The following is a 12794-nucleotide window of genomic DNA, read 5'->3' as shown; positions in this document are numbered from 1 at the left end:
CGCCGAAAGTAAGTACTGTGGTGATTTAGGCTTGGGTGCCAGTGCATCTTCATGATAGTATAAGTGAATGAAAGGGATACAGATTTTCCATTCTGCTTGACCTAACAGCCGAACAGGACAAAACAAAACAAAACAAAACAAAAAGTATCAGTGAATGTTATTTATCACGTTTCGTCAACTATTGGTAGATTTGATGGATGTCTGCACTTAGACCACTATTGCACTAAACATGTTTAAATCTCCAAGATATAAATCCACCAGATTTTGTTGCAGCCACAAAAATGGAGTTAGCCCGCTCTAGTTCTTCGACAGTGGCTGAACAAATTTTAGAGCCAGAGGTTGTTAAAGTACTCACACTCTGTGCCTAAGTAGGGGTACAGATACTCGTGTAAAAGTAGATTCAGCTCCTTATCGTAGATTCAACTCCTTATTGTACTTTAGCATTGGACTTTTTTCATACACATTACATAACTGATGAAAACTCGCTCCTCAGGAAGTTGTTATTTTTTCTATTTTTGTTTTGCACCTGAAATACTGACATGTGGAAGGTTTCCCAGCACTCCCTAATCTTAGTGTTTTTAGCAACTTAAAAATGTGACTTTTTGCGTAAGCTGCGCGCCTTACATAATCAGTAAAAATGTTTTTTTTACTGATTATGTGTGTTTTTTTTGTTTGTTTGTTTTCTTATGTCGCACCGGAAATCCTGATGTGTTGGTAGAAGATTTTGCGGCGCTCCTTGACGTGAATATGCTGTTGTTTTTAGCAACTGGAAAAATTCAAAATTCAATTTTCAAATTCAAAATTCAATTCATGTCGAGAGTAAAAAGTCAAGTAAAGTACTTTGTCACTTCCCATCACTACTTAGAGCACATAATATACTCGACAAACCACTTGTGTAGTATTCACAGGAGCATTTTGTCCCACTTGGCTGGGAACATGAGCACGTGACAGATGATCTGCTTGTGCCGGGTCAGCGCGCCCCGACAGTCTGTTACACTTAATCCTATTACAGTACTGAAATGTGCACCAATCACCAAGTATTTTTAGCTGGTCCATTTGGACACCATGTATCCCATTTTACAACAAAACACCCACCAGTTCGATTAAAAAGTAGTCGATGAAGCAAATTAGGAGAATAATTGTTTGGTGTGGTATACCTTTATAAACCAGAAACCATATTTGGTAAGTAAAATGGACACCTCACGATGAGACAGTACAACCACGTGATTTGCCCAAGCCTATCAGCATTAACTAAGAAAAGTAAATCATGCAGATATATTGTATCATTATTATATAGTGTATTATGACATTCAATAAAATGTTTGTTAGCTTTAATTACATTACAATATAATATAACACAATACTCTCAAAAACATTTTAATTAATTTTGTTTTCATATTTTTAATGCTTTTCCAATACTTGTAAGGCAATCATATAATCCAGTCAATAATAACTTTTCTACAGTTAATATTCTTAATTGAAGTCATCTTATAAAAAGAAAAGGTCTTTAAATGTGTTTTGATGCATATTTCTTTTCCCATTTTTGTAAGTGAAAAAAATGAGTGAAAAAGTTACAGAAAGAGTCGGTTTTTTTCTAGTGTCAATATTGTTATTAAAAAATAATGTTATTAATAAGTTTAGTGAAAAATATTTTTTTCTAAATCTATTGTTTATATATATATATATATATATATATATATATATATATATATATATATATTTTTTTTTTGGTCAAATTAAAAATGTACTGAAAACATCTTGGAATACACTACTGTATTTTGGGGGGTACATTTTTTATTATGAATTTATTTATCTATTTATTTAAAAGAAAGTGATGCTGATTTTTTTTAATGTAATTTTTTATTTATACTTGTATTTTATTTATTTATACTTATATTTTTATTTATAACTACATTTTAGTTAACATGTTTAATTAGGGCTAATTTTAAAGCCAACAATATATACAAAAAGTTTAGAATGAATTAATATTCAGTATACCTATAAATGTTGATTCAAAATGGTATATATATATATATATATATATATATATATAAAATTTACTCAGGGAAAAAAATGAGTTTTCTGTGACATGATAGTGAGAGTTTTGTTTCTAATATTAGGGTTATCTTATTTAGCGACACCAAACATATGCTACCTCTTACCACACGGTTGTGGTGACTTTTCTGTGTGGGTCTTCCGAATGTTATGGCCAGTGACTGGTTTAAATTATGATTAGTGCCATGTGTGTCACCTATCTCGCCTTCCAAGCCCCCCAGCTGCCCTTTGCGTCTGCCACCTGACCTCCTCCTCCCTGCCAGCTGTCTTCACTATATTTTTAGTTTCAGCCCAAATGCCTTGCAGCTGCTTTGGAACTTTTAACTTCATTATTTGGTGCGCAACAGGGGCCTATTCTTGAATGAATGACCCTTCTGAGTGGAAAATGCCAGAGGTGAATCTATGCAGAGTATTGTGAAAGAGGAGACAATTGCCCAATGGAGAAGCAAAGTGAGAGTGCGACATGAATGTGAACAATGTGAAAAAAATAAAAATAAAGTGCGCTTTGTTATGTTCCGTCTGAGAGTTGCACATGTTTGGGTGTTTCGAACATTTTGTCCATTTCTGTACTACTACACACTGCAAAATAAATAAAGAAATAAATTTGAAAACATATTGTCAGAATGCCAGCTCTGAATAAAACTACCGTATGTGGTCATTGCATAATCATCGAAAAAAATGACAAAAAACGATAAACAAATGCTGTACTTTCTTTGCTTTATTTTTTCTTCACGACTGTGACATATAACCTGTGCAACTCATTTGAAAAATAGAATGAAATCTTTTTGAAAGAAGCAGAAAAAAATAACAACTGAGATCATTTGGTTGCACAAGTGTGCACACCCTCTTATAACTGGCGATGTGGCTGTGTTCAGAATTAACCAATCACGTTCAAACTTGTACTAAATGGGAGGCAGCACACACCTGCCACCGTTTAAAGTGCATGGAATTAACCCCGAATAAAGTTCAGCTGTTCTAGTAGGTATTTCCTGACATTTTCTCTTTGTTTTTGGTACCTTGTTACTAAGTTACTTAGTTATAGTGATGTAATGGTTATCATTAACCACAATGCTAATGTTATGCTACTAATGTGAGGCGTAGTTATGGTCAATCTAACGAGGCTAACTATGCGTTCCTGCTAGCAAAATCTGAGTTGGCCTGTTGCTTTTTTTTGCTTTTGAACGATTGTAATTGTAAATATAGTGCAAGCCAGCTTTACAGGAACACTGCGGCGCCTACATTCCATTGGCTACTGCATTATAGTTATTCATAAATGTAGTAGGGCCCTCAGAGGACTTTCTAAACACCAAAATGGCCTGTGAGAATAGAACAAGTGCCTTAGATGGTGTTTAAAGAGAGCATCCGTTTAGTGTTGTTATCGTTTTCTAAAGCAGTACACAATGCTGCTGATTACTACGAAAGAAGTCGAAGCCGCTGATGGGCTTGTGTTAATGGGGGCTTTCATAGGATGTGAGCTACTGTCACTTCACTCATTTTGTGCTAATGAAATGATTGCGTTCCCACGGGACCGTGTGGGCGACGGAGAGAGACGAGCAATAAGCATGCAGGCTCTGGATGCCACGCATGTTCTGTATCTGCACAATATTGCAACAAAAGTATGGTGTGTGGATATACGTAACGACTGTGTCATTATTATATGTGAAGAGCATATAAATTCATATATACGCCTACAATGTTTTATGATATATTGTATACCATATAATAAAAGTATATTATGTGGATATACTCAAACTACTATATTAATCACTATGTACATTCTTTTCATCTATTTAATGATTTATTAATGGAAGGAATTCCACCAATTTATGAATTGTATATCAAAATTTAAATTATACTGTCAATTTATTCATTGTATTTGCTTTTTCCCCATTTAATGTATAATTAATATATTTTTATAGTCTTTAGCAAAATGACAAAAATGCAAAAGGTTTAATTGGGTAAAAAAGTAAATCATTGCAGTAATTTTCTGCTATTAATGCATTTATTTATTTATTTATGCACTCAGTATTAGGGCCAAAGGCCAAACTCACGAGTGTAATACTCAAATAATTTTCTTAAATAATGATCTAATTAGTTAATTAATTATAAAATGTATATAGAAACAGATGCATTTGTATAGTTTTACATCATTTGTATTTATATATACACGATGTATATAAAATTTGACAGTTTTTAATTTTTTTTTAATAAAATATATTTTTCTTAAATGTTACTGAAGTGAAAGTATTTCTTTATTTATTTTCTCCCTGGGGTTAATATTTAAAATTCCATTGCAACATGAATATTGAAAGCATCCATGTGATTTTCTGAACAAGCGTGCAAGCAAGCATGTTGTGTCGCCGCCTCCCTGAGCATCGCTCAGGGCGTCTGCGTGTAGCAACAACCCATCATTACCGTGTCCGAGTGCAGCCTCACTTCCGGGAGCTTGGCAGTCCAACAGACTTTGGTCTCCGTGGCTACGCTGTTGCCAGGAGACGCTGCAAGTGAGGCGCTGTTGATGCCTCTGCAATGACACAAATGGACAGATGCAGAAGGAGCCTTCACTTACAAGCCAGTCCCATGAAAATCTTGTTTTTATTTTTTTTTAACCTACACAAGAATGGATTACGATAGTAATTAGGCTCAGTTGTAATCTGTTTCTAATACGTTTGGTCTAAACACCTGCCTGCATCCTCGAGGGGAGCAAACTGTACAAACAAACTAAAATATCCTTTTTTAGTGTGGGAGTACTGTCAGACGTTCAACACTGTGTTAAATGCTCTGCACAGTAACGTTTGTTTAAATGGTCACTGAAGAATGAAAAGCCGTTTGAGTACTTATTCCAAATGCTTGATATCCAGCTTCCGTTCTAGTTGACACGGGACGAGTGTGAAATAGTTGGAAATGAGTTTAATATCAACTGTGTCAGGTTACGCCAAAGCCCGGATACAGAGCCGTTAACTTCACAGTGGAGATGGCGAGACTTTGATGATTGGGAATTTGTCTTGGTGCAAAATCATGTTAACGCTCCATAAGGCCCCCTAGTAGTTTTGGCTCACTAGTAACATGTAGTTGTCCCACTGCTATGCCAAAGTTGTCCTACCAGTGTGCAGAAATGTCTTACAGTAGGGGAAGGCAGCATTTTATAATGTCACTAGCATGCAGATATCAACTAGTGCAGTTTTGCCACACCAGTGACATGTAGTCCTATTAGAATGTCAACGTTGTTCTACTAAGATGGAGGTCAAGGATATTGAATCAATTATACGCTATCATTGAGATCCAGCTTAAGGTCCATGAAGTGGTATGCTCTTTGTCCTCACTAGTAAGACAAGTCAGCACACTAGTACACCACTACTGTATGAAATTTCTACTCACTACTTGGACAATTTTGGCACACTAGTTACTATTGAGTAAGTACAAGTGGGCATTTTTGTGCAATAGTAGGGTCCAGGAGGCTTCTAGTGCATTACACATGCCTACGAGTTGGGTTTAGTAGTGTTACTAGTGCAACACAGTAGTTGACCAGGAAGGTTTAATTTTGTAATAGTAGGTTAAAAGTGGCACTAATAGTATATTTAATTAATTTACTATCATTAGAGTAATATAGAAAATTTTAAAACATTACATCACACATTTTGTGTGAATTTGCTACAACTTACATCAATTTTCAGCCTATGTATAATAAGAAAACTAGTGAATATTGAACAAACTCAATTATGTACATCTATTTTTTGGTATTGCATTATCCAGGCTTTAGGCCTGAAAGCTCATGCATATTTATTAAGATTCCTTTTTTTTTTTTTTTCAAAATGAGGCGTTATTTGCATCATTGTTTGATAGCTACAGTATGCTTAATACACTTCCTGCTGGTCCATGACTGTATTTTAGTTGCCTGTGCAGAATGACAAGCAACAAAAGACAATAGGAGTACTTACAGTACTTGTCAGAGTTTCAAATTTCAGGTTGGGAACTTTATTGACAGTAAAATGCCACTTTATTGAAGCAAACACAAATATCCTGGTAAATAGCCTTTTAATTGAATTCTTTAGTGTAGTTTATGATGGATTTATTTCCAGTTTATGTTGATATGATGGCAATTTTTTTTTTTACATTTCAGTACATTTGAGTCCAAGGAAGGACCCACACTTCTCATTTAGGTCTGAAAAGTGTGATAAACCCTGATCTATGAAATAGTGGGAAAAGGAAATACACAAAAAAAAAAAAAAAAAAAAAAGCAAGAAACATGAACTTCCACTTGGCTAACCAGGTAGTATTTCCTCATTGTGTTCCAATGGAAGACTGGAAGAATGGACATGACAAAAAAGTCACAAAATATATATTTCAAACCCAAACACAAAGAGTTTTTTTCCTTCAGTGTGGGTGAGATGATCAACCAGCATGGTGGCCAAATCACGCTTTGGAGGTGTTTTTTCAAGGTGGTAGGAATTATGACCAGTTCAAAGCAGCAGTCAGTGTTATCGCCAAACATTCAGGCTTAAGCGAGAAAGAAAGAGAAAAAAAGCCAGGAAAATCCTACTAAAACATCCGAACTTTATTTGGGGTTAATCAAGGGCACTCCCATTAAACATGAGTTTGAGTATTGTGATTGGTTCATTCTGAACACACGCATCCCAGTTATGAGAGGGTGCGGTAACTTGTGCAATCACATGATCTCAGTTGTTTATTGCCAATACCCTTCTCGGAAATATTTTTTTCATTTGAGTTATACAGGTTATAGGTCACAATGGTGGAATAAGTTTGGACATGATTTCTCTTGGTCCCACAAAAAGCTGGCATTTGTACAGGGGTGTGTAGACTTTTTTTTATATCCACTGCATCTTTTGTCACCTCAGTCCAGGAACCTTTCCGACACACCTCGTACACTGCACATTTCATGAATGTAGGCAACAACTTCCTTGTCATTTTTATTTTTCAGAATTCCAACCTCCTAAAAAAAAAGGGAGCAGTATGTTTGACTTGTGATGCAGCCCCTTGAAACGGGTAAGTCTATTTTTAGTCAAGCATGACCCTGTGATGTGTGTGTGTGTGTGTGTGTGTGTTGGGACTCTTTCGGATCACTGTCCTGTAACACCATGGATGCTGAATTTTGTTGGATTTTGTTGGCGGCATCAGACCAGAGGAGAGGGTGTGTGTGCTGTGCTGACACCTGCTGGCTGGGCGATTTGCAACACACACACACACACACACACACACACGCGCACACAGCAGCAGCACTTGCCCTTTGTCCTATTTACTTTTTCCCTCGTATCTGCGAGAACATTCCGTATAGATCCGTGCTCCAAACAAGACGTTCAACTTTGGAGAATTGTCCTTCCAGATCCAGATAAAAGTTGCCCAACAGCTTCCCCCAAAAGCACGTGATCACATCATTCACACGAGCTCTGTAACGCAATCCTCAGAGGCCTAGGGAGAGTTTGTCCCGACCGGCCGACGAGCCTTCGGTCAGTAAAGTGCACGCGAGAGAAGCTTAAATGGTTTCGACCGTCCATTTTGAGTAGTGGGGTTTTGTTCAAAGTCTGTATTAGCTAAAAAAAAAACAAAAAAACAAAGTAAGAAGTCGTCAAGGCTTTGAGTTAAAGTCTGTGCTTTTTTTCTCCGTCCTGGCGAGGATGCGGAGGACCGTTTGGTTGAAGTCTTCCGGCTGGTCGGCGAAAACGTAATGGCCCGCTCCTCGAATCACCTGCAATATAGAAGAAATGAGAATTCTAAGAGATACGTCTCATTATTGTTTATTTATTGCTATTTATTTTCTCTCAAGGAAAACTATCGATCTATCTATCTATCTATGCTCCATAGCAGGGGTGGGCGAACTTCAGGATTCACGAACGGAGCCTAGTTCTACACTGAGTTCCAAATTATTACACCAAAGATATTTTTCTCAGATTTTCCGAAATAGTCGATGCAAATGAGAGTAAGCGGAATTTTCAAGTCATCAACCATTACAGTATAATTTGTTGTTTTTCAACAAATCTCCGCATTAAAACAGTATTTAACAAGTGGTGTAGAAATTTGATGCCTTGATGCAACAATTCAGCAAATGTTAATTGTTTAGATGTTTTAATATTCATTATTCCCACAGAGAATATATGCCTGTGAGTATTGTTGTATGCTGTTTGTATGTGTTGCTGCTCTGTGTCCGTTAAAGTAGCTACAGTATTTTCGAAAGGATTATAATTACCGTAACCTGTATGATAATTTCCAGTAGCCCGTCCATGGCAAGTCACATTACATGTTAACATTAAGATAGCAGACTTATGTTCGATGACATGACATGGTTTGGTTGAACATTTTGATGTTTAAATGTACAATGATTAATCCTCTTTTGTTTTACGCGTCAGTTTTACACAAAACGTCAACTGGCCGTGACAGACATGTTAAAGCTAGCAGATATTGCCTCTTTTGCCGGATTACCTCAAAGTGATGTAATACGACAGTCTTGCATTACTTGACAGCGAGAGATCGAGAACAGGTGGTGGAAAACGTTTCAATGCTGGAAAGGTTGAAATGCGTTTCCAATGTGTGGGAGGGGTAAAAACTCCATTAGATTTTGTTAAATATAGTCTCTCTTTATCGTACTGCACTGGCAAGCGAGACATGGAAAAGCACCTACCGTGATTCCCACCTCCGGCCTGGTTTTCTTGAAGGCGTATCCCGAGGCGCTGTCAATGCTGGAGCGTGAACCGTAGATAAAAGAAATAGGAATGCCCGCCTGCACCTGGCCGATCCGCTCCAGCATGGGCCGCTTCGCCCAGCCGTACGGGATGGTCATGTTCTTGAAAGCCGTTTCGCCGCTGAAACGGAGACAGACGTGTTATTAAATAGCTTTGTCAAACAAAATGGATGCCATCCGCTTACCTCGGAGTCTGGGCGTTCAGATGGTAGATGTAGTTGGACACAGTGTTGTCGTCAAACACGGACAAGTATTTCTGCTTGAAGTCGGACCTGATGGTTTGGACCAGCGTCGGACCTGAAGGGATGAATGAAAATACAAAGAATACTGTCGTTTCTTTCAAATGACGGCATCTAGTTATTCATTTTCTATAGCGTTGGACTCATTAGGGTCATGGGTGAACTGGAGCCTATCCCAGCTGACTGGGCAAAAGGCGGGCTACGTCTGGACTGGTCACCAGCACATACAGTATACACAGACAACAACTTCACACCTATTGACAATTTAGTCTTCAATGAACCTAACATGCATAGTTTTTAAATGTTTCATTTTATTCTTGTAAAATGATGACTTTTTATCTTGTGAATAGATGACTTTTTTTTCTCTTGAAAATACATAACTTTCTCTCAAAAATGTCTGCCTTTTTCTCATAAGATTACAAATTTTATGTTACAACATATATATATATTTGTTGTTTTTAGTGTGGCCCTTATTGTGATGAACGCAATTTTTTGGGAGGATTATGCTGTGTTCATCTCACACACGAACGAGCATACTGTTCAAGCTCACGAACACTAGTTTGCTATGTCACGGGGACAAATCAATTTGCGGTATTGCTGCAGCATAGGATGGGCTCACTTCTCACCGTTGCTGACAGCTATTCTACTGATGCAATGTCAGACACTCATTGCAATCCTGCCTGCAGCCATACAGCTATCACGCCACTGTGATTTACTGTCAGTGTTGCCCGTAAACTTGAACCACACGCTCTATTTAAACCACGTTTATGTTTCGTAATGACACTTATGTAATCTGCCGGGAGGTGATAAATTGTGATCAATGTGTGTACTGTACGAACCTAGTGGCCCGGCCAGTCGGAGGCCAGCCAGTGGGTTGAAGGGGCTCATGACGGCCCCCATGGCTCTGATCCACACTGGGATGGAGTTATGGTGAGGGTTCTCAGGACGGGCGGGGAACCCCCACGGCTCCACCAGCAGCAAATGTTTCACCCTACACACACACAACATTAGGTACACCTGAACAGTCTCATGAGATCTAATAATAATTGGCTGCCACTGTAAAAGACATTAACTTCACAAAATGTTTATGATTGTGATTGTAGTTTCCAGATTCAACTTTTAACTACATCAGTGGGGCATACTACTATTACTACTACGACTGACGCTGCTACTACTACTTCTACTACAATTAGTAATAATAATAGTAGTACAACTACTACTATTAGTCATGGAATTACAAACTACCACGACAATAATAAAACCTATCATGAAATTGAGACGTCGCTTACAATGTCAATTAATTACCAAACTTATTATTTTATAGAGAACTAATTATTATTACTAGATTACACACATTAGATCATATTATATTCATTCATTCATCTTCCATTCCGCTTATCCTCACTAGGGTCACGGGGGTGCTAGGTCCTATCCCAGCTATCTTCGGGCGAGAGGCGGGGTACACACTGAACTGGTCGCCAGCCAATCGCAGGGCACAAACAACCATTCGCACTCACAGTCACACCTACGGGCAATTTAGAGTCTCCAATTAATGCATGTTTTTGGGATGTGGGAGGAAACCGGAGTGCCCGGAGAAAACCCACGTAGGCACGGGGAGAACATGCAAACTCCACACAGGCGGGGCCGGGATTTGAACCCCGGTCCTCAGAACTGTGAGGCAGGTGTGTCAACCAGTCGTCCACCGTGCCACTCATATTATATGAGTTATTATAATATCAACATATTATAAATATAAATAAATGATGAATGAATATTAATGTCACATATTAAATTATAATTCATTTTGAAAATGCAACTTTTAAAAGTGCCTGGTAAGTAGATATTCAGGAATAATCGTCATGAACGCAAGTATAGCACCTGTGAGGGTATCTGAGGGTGTAGGCGGCGGACAAATATCCTCCCAGGTTGTGTCCCAGGAGCAGCATTTCCTCCAGGCCCACCTTCTCCCTCCACTCCTCCAGGGCTTCCACAAACTGCTCCTCGGCCCCCTCGGGCTCGCCGCTGAACAGCGGGCGGCTGCTTCGGCCGAAGCCCAGCAAGTCCAGAGCGTAGACTGGACCGCTGCTGGAGAGAGAGTCCAGATTTTGGGTCCACAAGGCGACGCCGCCGCCGAAGCCGTGGAGCAAAACCAGAGGGGACCTGGACTGGGGGGCAGACGAGGCCTGGAACGCAATGGTCCACAGGTAGTTTCCATCGGAGATGCGGATGTGTTGTCTGGAGAAAGCCTGCTTTACACCTGCAGAGATGGATGACAAATCTGTAAATCAACAACCCAAAAAAGAAATTAAAAAAAAAATCATTGTTTTGACATTGCTTACTTTTCAGCATTTTCTCCTCTGCATCTTTAAGCTGAGAGAGGGAAGTGGGGCACCATGATGGAAGCCAACTTAATAACCAGGAGCTGAAACACACACAAAACATAGCACAGAACACATTGTGACTGAGAAAACAGGGGAAATTGCTTGAATGTTGGTTTTAGCCTTCTTCTACCACCGTAGATTGAATGTGTGAGGAGTCTGTCAAAAAGATGTTGCGTGAGGTAAATTGCTCTAAAGCGACATGGAACGCTGGACGTAATTTACATTTCTACAGGTAAGCTGATTAAAAATAGATGTCTCGTGGTGGGATTTTAAGACATACGAGATGTGGCAGAAAAGATCCAGGATATTTATATTTCAAACCCAAATTATGATTTCCCCTTCAATCCCTGTGAATATTCTCAGTCGTTCAGATCATTTAATTCTCAGGGCAGAGAATCGGTAGAAACTGAAACCTGTTCTGGTTGTCTTAGAAGACATATCCCTTCTCATGCATGACCTACCAGCACGTCTATAAAAGAGATCCTAAGGCGGTTGCTTCGTAGGAGGTGAAAGTTGTGGCAGGACTGCTTCACCATGACAACGAGCCCTGAACACGATGCCCTGAGCATCTGACAGCTCCTTGTCTATACATTGAACTTTGACCTTGACATTTTCGTTATCATTGCTGACATGCAGTCTGGGACTTCCCTGGCGATCCATTCTAGCAGCAGTTCACAACATGTAAAAACTAAATGTGAAACTTAAAAGTCGGCTTGTTTACAAACCAACACACATACGTTAAAAACAAAAAAAGTTTAGCGCTAAAAATAAAAAAGAAATGGTCATTCAACTGACAGGCAGGCAACGAGAGCAGTTGAAAAGTTGTTTTTCCACAAACAACGGAGCGAGATAAACTATACGCCGAACAGACCACAAGGTACCCAAACCTTTTAAAAACCACACATTTGTGGCCAATCTAGCTCACATTAAAGAGTAGATGTTGAAAATGTCTATTTGGCATGGAACTTCGGTGCACTTCCCCAGTCACGGACGAACTGAGTTGTCACTCGCTCAAGAAAACAACGGAACAGTGTTGAAATGTGTCCGGTCGGAAGGCACAATAACGAATATTAGGGGCTAAAGAGCTTTAAAAAAACAACAACATAAGCGTACCTCTGCTCCTTGGCAGGTGGAACCCACTCGGCCATTCTTCGCATGTTGAAGTTGAACGGCGGTCCTGCGACCGAGTAGGAAAAGAAAATTGTCACAATTTGTCATGCTGCGTTCAATTGCACTCCGCGCAAAATGACTTAACTGGAATGCTTGTCGAACACATGTAGTGGGATAAAACAATTCAAGAGGATAATTTGCCACAGGTTAAAATGTATCTTGATGCCATTATAGATGTTGAGTTATATTCCGGTTTCAAGTTGCGTAGTGGAATCTTCACCCGGTCTTGCCACTTTGACGTCTCGGTACCTACTG

General features: G+C 39.0%; 1 protein-coding gene across 1 annotated transcript; it reads right to left on the bottom strand.

Moving 5' to 3' along the window:
- Positions 1-6299: 6299 nt before the first annotated feature.
- abhd5a (abhydrolase domain containing 5a) lies at positions 6300-12567 on the bottom strand. Its single transcript, XM_061664566.1, has 7 exons — positions 12483-12567; positions 11328-11410; positions 10867-11245; positions 9828-9979; positions 8935-9046; positions 8690-8870; positions 6300-7759 (listed from the first exon to the last, which is right to left on the bottom strand). The coding sequence occupies exons 1-7, from the start codon at positions 12524-12526 to the stop codon at positions 7640-7642; spliced, it is 1071 nt and encodes a 356-aa protein (XP_061520550.1). The 5' UTR covers positions 12527-12567; the 3' UTR covers positions 6300-7639.
- Between the last annotated feature and the right edge of the window lie 227 nt (positions 12568-12794).

Source organism: Phycodurus eques, chromosome 20 (genome assembly GCF_024500275.1).
Source record: "Phycodurus eques isolate BA_2022a chromosome 20, UOR_Pequ_1.1, whole genome shotgun sequence".
In the NCBI taxonomy this organism is placed as follows: Eukaryota; Metazoa; Chordata; class Actinopteri; order Syngnathiformes; family Syngnathidae; genus Phycodurus; species Phycodurus eques.
Note: the sequence above shows the minus strand (reverse complement) of the source record. Positions and strands in the feature narration are given on the sequence as shown.